The sequence below is a fragment of the Ursus americanus genome, chromosome 12, assembly GCF_024610735.1.
Source record: "Ursus americanus isolate L20-20 chromosome 12, mUrsAme1.1.p, whole genome shotgun sequence".
NCBI classification, from domain to species: domain Eukaryota; kingdom Metazoa; phylum Chordata; class Mammalia; order Carnivora; family Ursidae; genus Ursus; species Ursus americanus.
The window spans coordinates 67852024-67871989 of NC_142138.1; the positions used below are offsets into that span (position 1 = coordinate 67852024).

At 43.7% G+C, this 19966-nt stretch overlaps 2 protein-coding genes across 2 annotated transcripts in view; one reads left to right on the forward strand and one right to left on the reverse strand.

The window, feature by feature from the left end:
- The window catches only part of LOC123802716 (uncharacterized), a 389246-nt gene that overhangs the window by 170455 nt on the left and 198825 nt on the right, over window positions 1-19966 (forward strand). The gene's annotated exons all lie outside the window — the stretch shown is intronic.
- The window catches only part of LOC148109222 (myomegalin-like), a 127699-nt gene that overhangs the window by 73162 nt on the left and 34571 nt on the right, over window positions 1-19966 (reverse strand). Inside the window, 2 exon segments of the mRNA XM_087866338.1 lie at window positions 1803-1976; window positions 19421-19568. Coding sequence (XP_087722464.1) covers window positions 1803-1844 — 42 coding nt within the window. The 5' untranslated portion in view covers window positions 1845-1976; window positions 19421-19568.

The following is a 19966-nucleotide window of genomic DNA, read 5'->3' on the forward strand; positions in this document are numbered from 1 at the left end:
GTGTCTCCTGCAGGAGACTGAGCTGAGGCCACACTGAAAACAGAGAACGGAGGGAGCCGATGGAAGACAGAAAAGCAGCATGTTTGGAGGATGAGAATAACCCAAAGATGGGCAAGGCAATGGTGGAGCAGGTGGTTGGCACAGGAGGTAAGAAGAAGGACAACTTGAGTTCAGAGAAATCAGGGGAGACCACGGAATGCATACAGCAGCTTCCGACTCTGAAAGGAGGTGCCTGAGCTGAGGAACGAGGACTAAGAGAGTAACTTAGGCCACAGTGAACCTGTGAACCTGCCGACGAGCCCCACAGGATGGAGCGGGCTTGGTTTGAACTGCTGGGAAGCACCAATTCCAAGAGGAGGAGGATGTGACCATGAGGCTCTGCCCCAGACACCTAGCCTCGACCTTGGAGCTGCCCTCACGGTCGATGTCCTCCACGTAAGTGTGGGCTTAGAGGGATCAATGATGTTTGGATAAGGGTTGGAAATGTCCATTCTCACTGCAGATAGTTCTGCCCTAAGGTCAGGGAGGCCCAGGGTAGTGGACCATTGCATCTGAAGCCACATGATATTAATAATATTCTTAATAATGCTGCCTGGGGGTCATGAATGGAAAGGGTCAAGGATCTACTCAGAAAGTGAAGGTTTAGGGAATATAATATTTGAGTGGAGTCAAGTGTAGTGTAGTGGGAGAAAAGTTATTGCATTTAACAGCACCTGATGACTTCCGGGGAAACAAAGCTGACGCTAATCATGGCTCTAGATGCCAAATAACAAAGCAAACCACTTTCTTGCATTGGTCGTAGAGAAACAGGAAGCCCTTAATGCACATAACATGCTGGAAAGTTGCTCTGCCAGGAGGGTCATGCAATAAAACAGATCACCTGGCCGGTGGCAGAAGAAAGGGCTGGGCTGAGTTTGTGACAGTATCCCTTAGGTGGTGGAGAAAAAGGGTTGGGGCTTTTGAAGTTACAAGTGAGCTGGCTCATAGTAACATTACACCATCTTGAGAAAACATATCTAGCAAAATTTTGGATTCGATGGACACTAAAAATTTAGTCCACGATCTGCAATAATTCTTTTTTTTAATGCAATGATGATTTTAATTTTTGTACTTTGTTATTTGATTACTGTCGAAGTTGAATATTTTCTCTTAAGTTAATTATCTTAAATACTTTTTATGTGACAGTCTGTTTAAGATTTGAAGTACGTAATTGACACAGTATACTTCAGTTCCTTAGGGCAATGAGAAAACCATAGTAGCCTTGTGTATTGGTTGGTTATTGATTTATAAAACTGTACTAGTTTTCAACATGAAATTATGGGGATATTGACTAGTCCAGAAGCCTTGTTAACCATATACTATAAAGGAAGTTGAAGAAAAACATGCTAAGGTGAAAATGCATACAATGTTCCCCCCAAATTAAAAATTCCCAAATACAAATATGCTTTAAATGCAAAGAGTCAAGGCCTACTGTTGGAAGCTGTTCACTGGTACTGAAGAAGGTCATCAATTCACTCTACTTCTTTGTATCTAGTTAATTTTCTCCTCTGGGAAACAAACTGAGGGCTTCAGAGGAGAAGGGGTGGGGGAATGGGATAGGCTGGTGATGGGTATGAAGGAGGGCACGTATTGCATAGTGCGCTGGGTGTTATACGCAAGTAATGAATCATGGAACTTTACATCAAAAACTAGGGATGTACTGTATTGTGACTAACATAATATAATAAAAAAATTATTAAAAAAAAAGAAAATACGGTAGGAATAGAGACTGGATTAGCTAGGTAAGGATAAGTACAAGTTACCTCTTGGTGTATCCAGAATTGTTGACGGTTCCCTCTGGGCATATTAGATGATGGTACAGAATGGTGAAACAAACTTCAAATTCTGCCTGTTACTTGGGCATAGATTTCTGATGTTTCCCATAAGGACAGATTGATTTCAGGAGAGCCTCAATTGAGAATGTCTGGGGAAGGCACCTAAAACAATCAGATTAAAATAATAAGTGAGTAGGTTGAAGTTGAGCACTGCAATCGTTCTTTCACAGATTATCCACTATTGGCTTGAGCCAAAAATGACTTTTCCATTCTTAGAAAACCAAAGGGCACGTGGGTGGCTCATTCAGTTAAGCGTCTGACTCTTGGTTTCAGCTCGGGTCATGATCTCATGGTAGTGAGGTCAAGACCCGAGTTGGGCTCCACGCTCAGCCCAGGGTCTGCCTCAGATTCTTGCTCCCTCTCGGAGTCTGCCCCTCTGTTCTCCCAGCTCGCACTACTCATTCTAAAATAAATAGAATCTTTTAAAAATTAATGACGCTCACAAATAATGAGATTTAAACACATCCTACAATGACTTTGATGAATAACAAGTCAAGCAGCTTTTTGTTTTTTTTAAACAGAGAGCAGAACTGTAATTCAGGATGTCAGTGGAAGAGGCGAGTAACGTCCTATCCTCTCAAAATCCAAAAGTAAACAGGTAAAAGAAGGAATGTATAGAACTATATGTGATGTACACAATGATTGGTTGGTTATAAATAAATTGAAATAAATCTGTGTTTATATTGACTCTTGAGCCCTGTCAAATAGGCAGAGCATTGGGAAACAAAAACTGGACCGAAAGTCATTTGCGTACTTAGACTTTGGAAAACCATTAGACAAACATGAATCAAACACATATAAAGCTGTTTGTGTGCCACATTTTCGGCCATCAAGGCTGAAATTTAGGAGAGACACCTAATACTGAATGAATGCTTTGGTTTTTTTGAGACATGTCACCTGAGCCACTGGGAATTTGAACTTGTGAATCACAAAGGTGAGCAAGCTTTGCCTGATAGGATGTTAAGTTCAAAGCCTAAAGAGGTAACTTAAATATGCTACACACACCACTCACGATTTAAACCAAAGATCTTTCTCTCTTCCTTGGGGGAATGAAGCTGACGCAAAGGACTACAGCTTCTGTTGCAGAATCAGGACCTGATGCTTACAGACTCATGGGAGTGGACACCTACTTCAGATTTGAAGTAGGAGCCATTGTCTCCAATGGTAACTCAGTCACACAACGGAGTCACACACAGCCCTCAGTCTGCCACTATTAATTGTTTTAATGCTGTTGGTGTCATTTTATAATAGATCACATCAGAAAGAAGACGAATCAGATTTGGGCACTATTCATGGTATTTGATGGATATATCATTGCATACCGTCCCAAGGCTTCTGGTAGTACATAGTGCTGGCAGTAGATTATTCAAGACTAAGTAAAATAATAAGAGAAAACATTGGCCCTTAAATTTCTCAACTGTGGTATCGCATCTAAACACAAGATAGATTAGCAGCCATACCAACTGAGTGGTTACTCTTAAGGAAAGTTTATTAATGAACATACAAAGCATTTCACATGCATTGGTCCACAAGACTCTTTGTAGAGCTATTTACCATTTCTTTGGGCTGCTGAGAAAACTCCAAGTGAATGGAATAAGATTCTTGTCACCTGGCAAATACCTAAGTCTCCAAAGATATGGTCACTGGCAGATCTAGCTTGACTCTGAAAAGCATTTGTTTGTATCAAGAGAAAACATCTACATATAGACTGGGGATGGGTAGTAAGGAGGGTACGTATTGCATGGTGCACTGGGTGTTATACGCAACTAACGTATCGTCGAACTTTACATCGGAAACCGGGGATGTACTGTATGGTGACTACATAATATAATAAAAAAACATTAAAAAACTCTACATATAAAACTCAGATGTGTTTTATGTGATCGCAATGCCTAACTGAAATGTGAAAAGTGATACCATTGATAATAGCATGAAGCCTGAAATACTGAGGGATAGATCTGAGTGAAAATCACAAAATATTTCACAGAGAAATGAATGAAGCCATAGAAAATGAAGAGAAATTCTTATTCATGGGTCCCAAGCTTCAATACTGTTCAAACATCAATTTCCCCCATCTGATATATATATACATTCAATTGAATCACTCTCAAAATCTCAGCCTGTATCCTTGGTAGAAAGTGACGAGTTGATTTTAAAATTCATAGAAAACTGTAAATGACCTAGTGTGGCCAAAACACGTGTGAAACAAAGAACCAAGTTTGAGGGCTAGCTGTACCTAATTTGAAGAACTATTCTGAAGTTATAGTAATCGAAACAGATTGGTATTGGCATATGACAGGTAAGCAGATCAATAAAATGGATTATGGATTCCAAATGGAAACTAATACCTATACGGAGAAGAGGTTTTTGATAAATGTGAGAAGCAAAGCATTGTAAGAAGTATAATCTATTGGAGGTCCTGGTGGCTCAGTTGGTAAAGTGTCCAACTCTTGATTTTGGCTCAGGTCATGATCTCAGGGTCCTGGGATCTAGCCCTGCATCAGGCTCCATGTTCAGCAGGGGGTCAGCTTGGGATTCTCTCTCTCTCTCCCTCTGCCCCTCCCTCCCCAAAATAAATAAATAAATCTTTTAAAAATGTATAATCTTTCAGTAAGTGGTCAATTGTAATCTTTTCAGCACATGAATATGGATATGACCTATGTATATGCATGTGAAAATCAATACATAAAATTGGATCCATAACTTACACCATGCAGAAATTAGCCTAAAATAGAGTATGGGCCTAAATAGAAACCTTAAAATGTTAAGACTTTTCGAAGAAAACGTAGTAGAACAGTCTTTAGGAGCACCTGGGTGACACAGTTGGTGGCTCATCTGACTCATGATTTTGACTCAGGTCCTGAGCTCATGGGTGGTGGGATCAGGCCCAGCGTTGGCCATGCACTCAGTGGGGAGTCTGCTTCAATTTCTTTCCCTCTTTCCCTCTCCCTACTTGCTCTCTCTCTGTCACTTTCTCGCAAATTAAATAAATAAATATATAATTTTAAAAAGATTTTGTTTATTTGAGAAAGACAGAACACAAGCAGAGAGGCAGGCAGAGGGAGAGGGAGAAGCAGACTTTCTGCTGAGCAGGAAGCCTGACAGGGGGCTCAATCCCAGGACCCTGGGATCATGACCTCAGCTAAAGGCAGATGAGTAACCAACCGAGCCACCCAGGCACCCCAATAAATAAATCTTTAAAAAAGTGTTTAGAACCTAAAGTTGGACAATGATTTCTTTCTTTTTTTTTTTTTTTTTTTACGATTTTATTTATTTATTTGACAGAGTGAGAGAGCACAAGCAGGGGAGCAGCAGAGGGAGAGGGAGAAGCAGGCTCTCTGCTGGGCAAAGAGCCCAATGTGGGGCTAGATCCCAGGACCCTGGCATCACAACACTTAACCGACTATGCCACCCAGGTGCCCCCGGATAATGGTTTCTTAGATATGATACCAAAATTGTGATTAATGAAAGAACATATTTGGACTACATCAAAATTGAAAACTTCTGCTCTTCAGAAGACATTGGTGAGAGAATGCAAAATCAAGGGAAAACATAGAAGGAGAATATATTTATAAATTACATATCTGGTGAAGATCTCCTAATAGAACCGTTGAAAGAACTCTCAAAAGTTAAGAAGAAGACAAACAATCCAATTGAAAAATGGGTAAAAGAAAAGTGCCTGGGTGGCTCAGTTGGTGAAGCAGCTGCCTTTGGCTCAGGTCATGATCTCAGGGTCCTGGGATCTAGCCCCTACCCCCTCTGTCAGTCTCCCCACTGAGCAGGGAATGTGCTTCTCCCTCCCCCTCTGCCCTCCCCACCCCACCTCCACACCGCCCCGCTCTTGCTCTCTGTCTATTTCAAATAAATAAATAAAACCTTTAAAAAAATAAAATAAAATGATAACATGGGTAAAAGATTTGTGAACAGCTCAGCAAAGCATATATACGGAAGGCATATAAGGACATGCCAAGATCTACATCATTACTTTAGGAAAATGCAAATTGAAACCACTATCTGCCAATTAAAATGGCAAAAATGAAAAGAATCTCCATTCCAAGTATTGGCAAGGATGTGTAGGAGCTAGAATTCTCGTACACTGCTGATGGGCATGTTAAATTCTACAACTACTCTAGAAAATAGTTTGGAAATTCTGTTTTGTTTTTAAGATTGATTGATTTGAATGAGAGAGAGAAAGTGAGTGGGGGAGCAGTAGAGGGAGAAGGAGAGGGACAGAATATCAAGCAGACTCCCTGCTGAGCATGGAGACCTACTTGGGGCTGGATCTCACCACCAATGAGATCATGACCTGAGCCGGAATTAATGTCAGACACTTAACCGACATAAATATATCAAAGTGAAAGAACAGCGATTCAAAAATATACCCACATATGCACAGCTATTTGATTTTGTATACGTGTGTGTGTATATGTTAATATTCTTTACTGGGGAAGTGGAAGACTTTTCTGTTAAAGGTAATAGAGCAAAAGATGATTTGTTTTTTAAAAAGTAAATATTAACAAACACTTCCCACTACTTATTGAAATTAATTGGAGATATGAAAGCAAGAATTCCAAAGCCTATAAAAGAAAAATAGGAAGTATTTTCATAATATTGGCATAGACAAATATTTCTAAAACAGGACACGATAGGACTCACCATAAAAAATTCAATTAAATTGTTGTTCATGAAAACTAAAGGCTTCTGTATACCGTAAGACATTCTTCAAAAATGAAAAGGCCATCTATAGACCAGGAATGATTATTTTCAATACATATATCTGACAAAACACTCATCCAAAATATATCAAGAACTCTAACAATTCACAAAGAAAATGAGAAACAACCTAGTATATTAATGAGCAGAAATATTTTAAAAACTCCATCCCAAAAGAAGACATCCAAATGATAATAAGCATATGAAAACCCAATGGGGTATCTGCTAGATTGGTTGCCTTTTTTTTTTTTTAAGTGGACCCCAACACAGGGCTCCAATTCATGACCCTGAGATCAAGACCTAAGCTGAGGTCTAGAGTTGGATGGTTTCCCCCGAAATGGTTTCTAATGCTGCCTCCTCTCTTCACATGTGGCCTTGGGAAGCTTTGTACTATTTCTCAGATTTTTTTTTTTCTCATCAGGAAAAGGATAACATCTAAGTAATAAGACAATTCATAGGATTCAGTATAATCACCTGGTAGGGTGCAAGAACTGTACTTTTGCTAAGAATGTATTTGACCTTGAATTATCCTTTACACATTTTTAAAAGCGCAGACGGACAATTGGTGAACAATAGACAAGTTGTTCTAAAATAAATATCCTTTCACCTTTACTTTTTTTTAAAAAAATTTCTTATTATGTTGTGTTAGCCACCATACAGTACATCCTTAGCTTTTGATGTAGTGTTCCATGATTCATTGTTTTTGTGTGTGTGTGTCTTTTGTTTTTGTTTTGTTTTTTTAAAAGATTTTATTTATTTATTTGACAGAGAGAGAGGCTCCGAGAGAGGGAACACAGGCAGGGGAAGAGGGAGAGGAAGAAGCAGGCTCCCAGCGGAGGAGGAGCCTGATGTGGGGCTCAATCCCAGGACTCTGGGATCACGCCCTGAGCCAAAGGCAGATGCTTAACGACTGAGCCACCCAGGCGCCATTCCATGATTCATTGTTTGCGCATAACACCCCATGCCCCATGCAATATGTACCCTCCTTAATACCCGTCACCGACCTATCCCAATCTCCCCACACCCTCCCCTCTGAAGCCCTCAGTTTTTTTCCCAGAGTCCATAGTCTCTCGTGGTTCATTCCCCCTTCTGTTTACACCCCCTTCATTCTTCCCTTCCTTCTCCTACCAATCTCCCTGCTATTTCTTACCTTCCATAAATGAGTGAAACCATATGATAATTGTCTTTCTCTGCTTGGATTATTTCACTTAGCATAATCTCCTCCAGTCCAGCCCATGGTACTGCAAAGGTTGGGTAATCTTCCTTTCTGATGGCTGAGTAAAATTCCATTGTATATATGGGCCACATCTTCTTTATCCATTTGTCTGTTGAAGGGCATCTCGGCTCCTTCCACAATTTAGCTATTGTGGACAATGCCGCTATGAATATTGAGGTGCATATGGCCCTTCTCTTGACTACGTCCATATCTTTGGGGTAAATACGCAGGAGTACAATTGCTGGGTCATAGCATAGCTCTAGTTTTAACTCTTTGAGGGAACTCAACACTGTTTTCCAAAGTGGCTGTACCAACTTCCATTCCCACCAACAGTGTAAGAGGGTTCCCCTTTCTGCACATCTTCTCCAACATCTGTTGTTTCTTGCCTTGTCCATTTTTGCCATTCTAACTGGCATAAGGTGGTATCTCAATGTGGTTTTGATTTCAATTTCCCTGATGGTTGATGATTTTGAACACTTTTTCATGTATCCGTTAGCCATTTGTATGTCTTCATTGGAAAAGTGTCTGTTCCTACCTTCTGCCCACTTTTTGATTTGATTATTTGTTTCTCGTGTATTGAGTTTAAGAAGTTCTTTATAGATCTTGGATACCAGTCTTTTATCTGTAGTGTCATTTGCAAATATCTTCTCCCATTCTGTGGGCTGCCTCTTAGTTTTTTTCACCTTTTACCTTTTCTACAAAGAAATCATGTATATAATATGAAGATTGGAGGGGAATCAATTTGTATTGAACAACTTTCCCCAAACCCTGAGGCATGTCTACTTTCCACGAAGACCAGAGATGAAATTCTTGACTAGGTCCAACCCCCGCAGCCTTCTCGGTCTGGAGGGGACTGAGAAAGTCCACCCTAGCCCTAGAATGATCTGCACTACCGGACAAGTGTTCCTCAGAAAAATAATCAACTACTCACCACTATAGGCCCTGGCAATTTGTGAAACTATGCATGAGGTGTAGACCAACTCAATTATATAACCAGGACTCTCCCCTGAATCAAGGTCAGGATATCGTTAGATACCATTTCCAAAATCTCTGTTATAGGCCACGGCATGCTCCATAGGAGGGAAAACAAGCACAAGAATATCAATTGAGATATCAATCAACAGACAATTAATCAAGAGACAAGAACCATTATTAACTAATGTCCACCACCCCCTAAAACCCAGGAAAGTTCTCATTCAAAAGCAATGTTTTGAGGAATATGTAGTTATAAATCTTCAGGATGTGGGGTTTGAAGCCAGTTTCTTAAATGGACAAGCAACCCAAGAATAAATAGATAACCTGGATTTCATCAAAATTAAAAGGTTTTTGTTTCAAAGGACACTATCAAGGAAGTGAAAAGCCAATCCACACAATGGGAGAAATATTTACAAATTGTATATCTGATGGAGGTTTGCTATCTAGAATACAAAAAACAATAACAAAAAAAACCAAAAAAACCCAAAACCCAAAAAAGCCTCTTACACTAAGCCATAAAAAGACAGCCAACTTAAGAATGGGAAAAAGAGTTTGAGTAGACTTTCTCTAAAGGATAATACCAATGCAACAATGAACACATGAAATGGTGCTCAGTATCATCATCAGTCATTAGGGAAACACAAATCTAAAGCACAGTGAGATATCACTTCACCCGACTAGTATGACTTGTAGAGAAATGGAATTCTTACACATTCTTAGTGGGAGTGTAAAATGGTGTCGTCGCTTTGCTGTGGAAAATAGTTTGGCAGTTGCTCAAAAAGTTAAACATAGGGTTACATATGACATAGCAATTCCACTCCTAGGTATATAGCTAAGAAAATTGAAAATACATGTCCACAGAAGGGGAAGAGTAGCCTACATAACACAGAGATGCAGGAAGAAGAACACTGAGAGAGCAGGGACAGGAAACAGTTTCCAAACTTCATTGCATAGATTAACTCTGGTTTTTCTCTTATGTTCTTGGTTTTTTGTCATTTGTTTGTTTGTTTTGCTTTAAAGAAAACTTTATTTACTACATACATCCTAAAAATGTGATGTAAATAGAGGAAGATCCAAATAAATTTAAAAGCTTTTCAAATACAAAGCAACTAAAGATAACTAAAGCACTAGCATGTTTCTCGTGTTTTTAATGGCTAGAGAAAAAAAAAAAACTAGAGAAGACAAAGAGAACATCGTGATAGTCTGCGACTTTGGAATATTTCCCTTAAGATCTGTTTTACCTTAAAGACAAGTGGGATGAGTTCATGACAGCCCTTAAGAATACCTGTTGGGAGGGGTGCAGTTAGTTGAGCATCTGACTCTTGGTTTAGGCTAGGGTGATGATCTCATGGGTTGTGAGACTGAGCCCCTTGTCTCACTCTCTCCCTTTACCCATGCCCCCATTCTCTTTCTCAAATAAATAAATCTTTAAGAAAAAAAAAGGGAAACTTCATGGGAAGCTATTTGTGCCTTGATGATTTTATACACACATAAGAATGAAGAATGAGAACTATGCTGACATCATTTTTTAGAAAGAGATGGGAACTGTGGTCTCAGCACAAGGGTGGACAACTATTGAGAGTGGCCACTGAGGGTGGGTCTCCATCAGTGATGACTTTCAGGGGAGACCAGGCAGCCTGGTGTATCAGCACGGCCTCGGCAACTGGAAGGCAGTGGCTCCCCGGGTTCCATTGAAAGGCCCAACGTTCCAAATCTGTTATTGCAAGTGCAGACCGTTACCTGGCATTCTGGGTATTCCCTCTGTCATTCCGGTTGGAGTCTGAGCTGGGGCAGGGCCTTCAGCTATCAGCTCTGGCATCTTGAACCTTGTTTTTGTGGTTACCGAGTCTCAAGTGCTGTGGGGTGTTGTTCAAATTGTTCCCAACAGTAAGTAGAGAATTCCTGTATCCTCAACCCTCAGTCCTGATTTAAACCTACTTGATTTCACTGGGTTTTAACCCATCCTGTGTTTGGGTTTCTTCTGCTCATTCCCCAGCTCTACCTCTTCTGCCACACGTCACCATGGCAGCACCTCTTGGCCCTCTTTCCGATCCTGGGGCAGAAAAGAGCCTCCTGGAAATCAACCAGGACCTTCAGTCCCAGCTGGAGAAAAGCAAGCAGGACTTCCGAGACCTCAAGGAGAAATTCCTTATATCCGAAGCTACTGCCTACTCCCTGGCCAACCAGCTGCAGAAATACAGTAAGTCCTACAAGGTCATGCTCACCAAAGCGATGGCTGTCTGTATTCCTTCTGAGAAACTAAAACCCTCTGCAGATGTTGTCCTTTCTATTTCCACTGTCACGATAAATTTCACTCTGACCACAATCCAGGAATGGTAGAGGTGGGTATTTTACCCTCAGTTTGCTGAGGATGGGAAAACTGAAGACAAATAGGTTAGCAACCTCCACAGGCTAGCTGTGACAAGTAGGGTGGGGCTAGAGTTCACAACCCAGTAATTGATTCATGGTGCAGACACAGAAATGCCTGGTCCTCTCAGGATTGACTCTGTGCAGTATCAGATCCTGCATCACAGTGACTTCAGAGCTCCATCAGGTCAGGTTCCTCTGATGTCCCACTGGCAAAGCACCGAGCTAGGGACACTGAGGAAACATGCTGATGGTACACATGGGGGGAGGGTAGCAGGTGACATGACCTGCTTTCAAGGAGATAGAGGTGGGTTCTGCTTTCTCCGAAACTGTGGTATCCATGAGTGACACCATCCACACAGTGACTCCCCTGGTGAGAGGGAACCCGTGCAGGCTCTGCTTCCTGGCTCCACAGAGGCCATCTGATACCCAGTGATAAGGCTGAGGGTGTTTCCGGGAACATCAGACAACCTCTGCTACCTCCCCTGTATCTCCCTGAGCTGGGGAACCTTCAATGATGTAGGGAGCCCAACAGTTTGAGGCCTGGGCCATGAGACATGTGGCCAAGAGAGAATGAGGGTGAGTGGGGGAGACCACGGCCCCAGGAACCACCCAAGCCAGTGCGTGGGGTAGGCTCTCCCCCACAGTAAGCCTGAAATGAGGAGCTCGGTGGCCTTATCGTTAAGAGGGGGATGCAGTGCAGAATGGGGCACGTCACAGCCGAGCGATAGGAAGGAATCCTGACAACTCTTAGCGCAAAGTTTTCTCATTTTCTCACAGTCTGCTTTCAATATAACAAGGGGAGGTATAATTAAAAACAACTGATGCAGACAAAAGTAAAAATTGAAGCCTGTTATTTAGGAAAGTGAAGAGATGATGAGCTTTCAGGGAAGGACAAACAAAGTTTTATTTACAACTTTCCCGATAATCATCTCATTAACTGGGAAAGCAGTTGTGAAGATTATGAAATCAGGTATCACCCGAGGGCTTGCGGTAGAGGTAACACAGCACAGGGGTGAAGAGCATGGGCTCTGGGCCAGGCTTCCTGGACTCAAATCCAACTGCCTATCTTCCTGTGCCTCAGATTCCTCATCTGTTAAACTACTACTACTACTGAGTAGTTCCTTGTAAAGCTCTAACAGCAGAGCCTGGCACCGTGTAAACTCTGTTCATAATTCTACTGCTTCTAATGACACACACTTTATTAGGATTTGGCCATATTCCTTTCAGGTCCTTCTGCTTTTATGCATTCTAGTTCACACGAGTGTATCGGGTGAATTTTTACCTTTGAGATACTTGTTCAGTATAGAAATCCTAGTTCAGGGGACCCATCGGTCCTGGAGTCCTGGGGGCCTTACGTCATGTCCCTGCTTAGTGTTTTACTTAAGAGGCCACAAGACTTGCTAGAGTGGCCATGATCAGGGTCGGTGTCAGGGGATACGAATCCTGACTCTGCCAAATACCTGCTACTCACTGCGTCTACTTCCCCTCTGAGCTTTGGGGCTGTTCTTTCCTGGGCTCTGAAACAGGGAGGAATAGAATGCCCTGTAGTTAAGAGGCTGAGGAATGAGAAGTGGAGCTCCCCGTGCAGAGCCTGGTTGCCAGGGTTCCATTTGCGCTGGAATGGACCCCATCTCCTCCCTTGAAGACAGCGAGCACTGCAGCATATCCAGCTTTCCACTGAGACAGGCACCTCTGTTTCTCAGAGTGCGAAGAGTCAAGCGACATCATCGAATCCGTGCTGGGGGAGAAGGGGCAGCTGGAGAAGAGGGAGCGGGCAGACACGTTGGCTGAGAAGCTCAGGTAAGCAGGGCTCTGTGTGGGAGGCCTGAGGGAAGCTGTGGGCATCTCTGACCTGGGGCAGCAACAAGTCTGGGCCAGAAGGGCAGAAACCCTCATGGCAGGCACGTTCCACAACTATGTCTAAAACAACTAAGACAACAGTGATTGGTAAATGATGGACTCCAATGACTCAGAGCCTCATTCTCTCTTGTAAAAAAATATCAAAGTCACCAAATTCAAGGGAACAGTTCGTGGCATTTAGCACATTCACCGTGTTGTGAGATCACTACCTCATTTCCCTTTCACACAGTCACGACCTGGCTCACTACAGCTTGTCATCCGTTCCTTCAGCAAATGCTGTCCTCTTGACCCTGCCATTCTCCTGAGCTCAGGACTTAATACCAGCCCTACGGTCCACACTTCTGTGTCTGCCAGTGTGTCCATTCGCTGCACGATGCACTATATGGAGTTTTCCAGGGAAATGGGTATGCCCAAAGTGAGCAGCTGAGGGACATGTCTGTGACGTGTGCTTAGGAGGGCCCCTGGGTCTGTTTCCAGAAGAAAAAGATGCAAGGGACGTCAAGGGGGCTCACAGGAGCACTCTCTGATACAGAGGAGGCCTTGTTTTACTTTCTTCTTTCTCTGCCACAGGCAGGTAACCACACATGTGCACAAATTTGTTTCGGCGGCTGCTTGTGGGAAATTCTGCCAGAAATCTCCCCAAAAGCTCTTATAATCTATTGATCCACTCTCTGCATTGTTAAGTTTTCTCTCTGTCCCACCGTAGACAGTGCCATCTGCTGATCAAAGACCAGACTGAAGAGCTGACCCGTTTATATGATAAGTTACGCGAAGGGAGAGATGTTTGCCAACTCCTTGATAAACACCTCGAGGACCTCCTCTCCCATGATGACCCTGAGCATTGCCAAGGACAGGGCTTCCAAGACCAACTGGCTGAGGGACGCAGGCTGGCCAAGTGCCTAGCCCGAAAGCTCAGCTCAGGTAAGGCAGCCACAAGCCCTGATTGCACTGAGCTGCTCCAAGGCCCTGGGCTCACAAGAGTCTTCCCACTTGCCCTCACACTGTTTGTAGCAGCTGTCCTGTGTTCCCCATTGTGCGCAAGGCCATGAGAGGACCAGGACTAGAAGGTGGTAACAGAGAGGAGAAATGATTATGGTGGAGGTCATAGTGCTCCACATGTCTGCTTCCTCCCTGAGGGAACACAGCCCTTGGGGCAGGAGGCAGCATCCACCAGTGTTAGATCCCGGAAAGGAGACTGTGACAGGAGGCAGCTAGTTAGTGTACTAGGATCCCCGCCTAAGTGGGAGGTTCCCAGACTTAGCCCAGTCTGTATGAAATGTGGGTGAGAGAGTGAGGTTTACTTCGTCCATATCTGTCTCCTCATCTGTAATGTATATCAAATAACCTGTTGTCACTGTAGTGAGCAGATACGGAAAATTCATGAATGCACTTTAGACAAAGTAGAGCCCCTGACCGTGTGGAGTTGGATGAGGAACTTGATGCAGTAGGACTTGGAGGTGGGAACGCTGTTTAGACTGGAACATGTTTCCTAGATGACCCCTCAGTAACACTGGAGCCCACGCGGGGGCCCATGAAGTCCCCGGTGGTTGGATGTGGGACAGGGTGGTTGTCCTGTCCTCAGGACAAGGAGGAGGCTCTATGTGAGAGCTGTGAATGCACAGAGAGCCTGTGCCTGTGGCGCGACTTGCGGCACGCTGCTAGACACGGTTTGCAAAAGCCAAGATTGAAACTGGACAAGCATCCCCTGATATGGACAACAAGAGACAGTAGAAGCTGTTGCCCAGGGTCAGTGATGCTGATCCTCAGAATCAGAGACACACTGCCTGATGCATCAGAAAGCCATGCCACAGCAATTCTTAAGGACAGTGCCCTAAATGCAGTGGATGCCTAGTCATGCAAGGACACTTATGTCTCTCGGGCCATAGAGGCCACTGTGTTCATAGTGGTGATGTGGGAATAGCTGACGGGACATTTCTGAATTTATTTGCAGAAAATTATGAGAAGGAGGAGGATGAACATGAAGAGGAAACACGGACCCCCAGGTGACAATGAATGTTCAGGAACCGGTAATGTGTGGGTAAAAATGGACAGGGTCTCAGAAAGAAAAGGAAGTGAGGTCAAGAGAGTCACAGATGTCAGATGCAAGGATTAGCAAAACTGTAGGTGGTCAGCAAAGAATGGCCGTGTTGCCTGTTGTCTCTGTGGTGCTGTAAACCAAGATGGATTCACCAGCCTCAGGACTCCCTGTATGGACAAAATACCCATTCTTTCCTGTGACTGGACACCAGGAGATGCGTATCTACTTCCTACACAGTTCTCTAAGGGCCTTGGTAGGAAGGTGACCAGCAAAGGAATTGGTACACAGACACTAGCAAAATTAACCAGCAAGAGAAGTAACTTACCAAAACCAAACACGTGGGGTGTCATGTGACACTATTAATACAAAGGTGCCTAGCAGCCACACATTTCTGCAGTCTGCAGTGACTCCAGAGCTGTAACCACTTGGTCAATCTATGTTAAAGTCAACACGACTCAGGCACGTGGTGGCTGCCCCGGGCCTGGTCTCCCTCTGTGCTTCATGCCGTGACTGTACCATACTGGGGTGGTAGAGTCTCATTCCTCGTCAGCCCTGCTGTGGGCAGTGCTCTGCGTATCTGCTGCTGCTACTCTCCCCCATCCCCCACCATGGCAGCCACACTTTGCCTCTTGTAGGATGGATAGCTTTTTCCCTCTCCAGGCGACAGCCCATTGCTTCTAGTGACCATTCCCTATAACTCCCATCAAAACCAGCTAGGAAGCCATGATGTCTGATCCCCCCGGTTTGATCTGTTGTCATTCCTGTCTCACCCGGCACAGCGTGGAGCAGGAAGAAGTCGAAAAGAAGGAAGTCCTACAGGACAGAGTGGATGATTGCGATTTGACCCCTTCGGTTCTGGAAGAAGGGTGTGACAGTGACCAGTCTTACAGTGATGGTGAGTTCCCATTTGAAGAACAGGAAATTGGCTCTGCTCTGGATGTAGCCAGAGAATGGTCCCATACCAAAGGGGATGAAAGTCCATGTGGTTCCCCAGGTAGTGTCCCTATTCCTTGTTCTTCACACCCTGTGTAGACTCAGAGTCTTAATCCCCATAAGTAGATCCTATCCTTACAAACTGTTGTGATCCAGGCTGTAGGACTGTGTTTGATATAAGACATTCCATGAGTCAGCGAGCTTTGCTCAACTCCTGTCTAAGTCACAGCACTTTTATGTCTGGGCCACTGTCAATCACTGCTCTCAAGGTGGCCCTGCCAGACTCATATACCTCTCCAGCCCAGGCACAGGAGGTCACTTCCAGACCTCCTAATTTTCACTGTATCTCTCTCTTTTTTTTATATAATAATATTTTTGATTATATTATGTTAGCCACCATACAGTACATCTCTGGTTTTTGATGAAAAGTTCGATGATTCATTAGTTCCGTATAACACCCAGTGCACCATGCAATACGTGCCCTCCTTACTACCCATCCCCAGCCTATCCCATTCCCCCACCACCCTCCCCTCTGAAGCCCTCAGTTTGTTTCTCAGAGTCCATAGTCTCTCATGCTTCATTCCCCCTTGTGATTACCCCGCCTTACTTTATCCTTTCATCTCCTACCGATCTTCCTAGTTCTTATGTTCCATAGATGAGAGAAACCATATGATAATTCTCTTTCACTGCTTGACTTATTTCACTTAGAATTATCTGCTCCAGTGCCGTCCATGTTGCAGCAAATGTTGAGACATCATTCTTTTTGATAGCTGAGTAATATTCCATTGTATATATGGACCACTTCTTTTAAATCCAGTCATCTGTTGAAGGGCATCTCGGCTCCTTCCATCATTTAGCTACTGTGGACAATGCTGCTATGAACATTGGGGTGCATATGGCCCTTCTCTTCACTATGTCTGTATCTTTGGGGTAAATACCCAGTAGTGCAATTGCTGGATCACAGGGTAGCTCCATTTTTAACTTTTTAAGGGACCTCCACACTAATTTCCAGAGTGGCTGTACCAACTTGCATTCCTACCAACAATGTAGGAGGGATCCCCTTTCTCCACATCCTCTTCAACAATTGTTGTTTCTTGCCTTGTCAATTTGCCATTCTAACTGGTGTAAGGTGGTATCTCAGTGTCGTTTTGATTTCAATTTCCTTGATGGCTAATGATTTTGAACATTTTTTCGTGTGTCTGTTAGCCAATATTATGTCTTCAATGGAAAAGTGTCTATTCATGTCTTCTGCCCATTTTATGATTTGTTTATTTGTTTCTTGTGTATTGAGTTTGAGAAGTTCTTTGTAGATCTTGGATACCAGTCTTTTATCTGTAGTGTCATTTGCAAATATATTCTCCCATTCCGTGGGCTGCCTCTTAGTTTTTCTGACTGTTTCCTTGGCTGTGCAGAAGCTTTTTATCTTGATGAAGTCCCACAAGTTCATTTTATCTCTTGTTTCTCTTGCCTTTGGAGATGTGTCACGAAACACGTTGCGGTGGCCGATGTCGTAGAGGTTGCAGCAACCCCTCGGAAGCAGCCGGGTTCTTCCCCAGGATCTCGGGGGAAAAGAATCAACTTGTTGTTGGCAGACTCAAGACAGGATGCTGTGATGATGGCCTGTCATATCAGGGACATTTATTTAATGGCTGAAGAGAGCAATGCCAGTGATTGCTTCCAGGGCCCTCCTAAGCCCTCCTGGATGAGTTCTCTCACAGTTGCCCGTTTTCACTCTGCTTCTGTTGCTCTCCTGTGCTACATGGGACCTAAGAGTGGGCATTTGTGAAGGGGAATCTGCTTCATGTAACTCTTTCTCTTCCTTTATTTGCAGAAAACCAAATTGATCAGGAGGGACCAAAAGGACAAGAGTCAGTTGCCCCAGGTAATTCTGAATACTTGGGGGCTGTGAACTCAAAAGTGGCACCCAGGGAAAAGCAGAAAGTGCTGAAGAGAGCTATATTATCTATTCGGTCGACAACAAATTATCCATTTTCACCATGTTTTCTGATTTTTTGTGGTACTTGGATTGCTTCCCACTTCTTAATTACTTCTCTAGTTGAGTAACCCACAGTCAGCTGACCCAGGTAAACTAATATGTAACAGGGATCGCTGAGCTCGCTCATTCTCTCCTCTGTGCTTTATTGAGAGATGCACGTCTTCTTTCTGCCTGTTAGATTTATCATGTTGACATGTGTTCCTAGCAAGAACATATCACAGCAAGAAGACAAACATATACTATCATGCCAGATATCGAGAGAAAGAGGCCTTTCTGGATGAGATAGCTGGGACAGTCACTTGGCCACAAAATGCAGAACTGGATGCCATTTGACAGGAAGGGGGAAAGCCACCATTCTGAGACTCTGTATGTAGTGAGTCATGACTGGATGGCACAGAGATAATTGAGGCTCCTTCTTCACAAGCTTGCTACTTGGCCTGTGCGCTGAGCACTTACTGTCCTTTCTATCTGCTGCTCCTGTGACAAACAGAGCTGTCGCACTCAAACAAGAAGAGTTGTTTCTCTCTTGAATGGGTCAGCCTCTCTGCTTTCTTGACCATTCCTTTGTCCCTTCCATCAAAGTCAGACAGGACATAGGATTTCAGATCCCTCTCAGGTTAATCTTCGGTTGTCCCCACCCTGCAGGCTCAGTGGACAGCTGCTAGAGGTGGTAGAGCAAGACGTCTCACGGGACTCTCCAGATAAACACTACTTGACATATTCAGTTCTTCCCGACCTGTCTGACTCCTACTGGCCTTACAGGAGCGCCGCCATCTTCTCACCTGAGGACCTGGAAGTCTGTTCCTCTCTAGAAGTGGCCAGTGAGTACTCCATTGTCAAGGTGATAAAGCTCCAACTGGACACCCACATAGATCTCCTGTTCTTTGTATCCCAGACCTCTGCTGTGCCGAGAGAGGTCATCCCTGTGGGGAGGCCCTGTAGAGACATATTGATCTGAACTGGGCTCTAGGATTGAGTTTTAAGCACAGATGTCAGGTGTGTCAGGGAGCTTTGCTCCCTTCCTAGTCCCAGGGCATGCCCATGTCATGTTGGGTTCTCTGTCAGGTCATTGGGCCAAAGGAGGCAGGACAAACTCAACTCATCTCAGCAACATGACCACAGAAGTTGTCTGTCAGACCTAATTTGGATGAAATATATCTTCTCACCTTCAATAGCTCTACGTTTCATCTCTGAGCCAGGTCCTTTACGAATCTATGCCTGCCACTGTCAGTTGGCATTCTTGTCCTGGGTTAACTGGTTTTGCTATTCTAAACCCCGCTTGTGTCTCCCCTTGGGTTGACTTGTCTTCCTAAACAGTTGTCTGAAAACCCACCCTCAGTGCCTCCACTGATCGCTTGTTTGTGTGTTTCCCAAAGCAGAGCTGTGCTTTGCATTCCCCCACCACACGAACTGAGCCAACATTCTCTGTAGCACCAAAGACTCACTTTCATTTGAGGGTTTGTCGTTGCATTCCATCTGTTCACTCTCAGTATATAAATTCCAGTAAGTCTTCAACAAGCAGGCTCTCTGATGAGAGAAGGCTGAATTCTGCAGTAATCCTTTTAGAATGCTCAGAGGCTGGATCCCCAGAATCTGTATGAAAAAGATAAGTACAGTGTTTGTACAGACTTAAGACAAGGGCAACCGTGATGATGATCTCCTAGAAAAAATAAATTTTTCCCAATGTCTCAGGCAAGGAAATCAAGCCACTTATCATAAGACAATATCAGAAGCACCCTGAAATATTCTTCTGACTAAACCTGTTCTCACATTGAGCATATCTGAGTACCTGGCTAGCATTAGACACTAGATTATTAATGTACAGAGCAGGATCTGCTTAATGACCTCCCTGTCTTTATGTATTTACAGAAAACCAAATCTCTCATAAGGAGGAAGAAGACCAAGACCCGATAGGCCCCAGGTAACTCTGAAGAATCCTGGGTTGTTATTTCAGTGGTTAAACTGAAGGACTGCATTTCAAGGAAGAAACA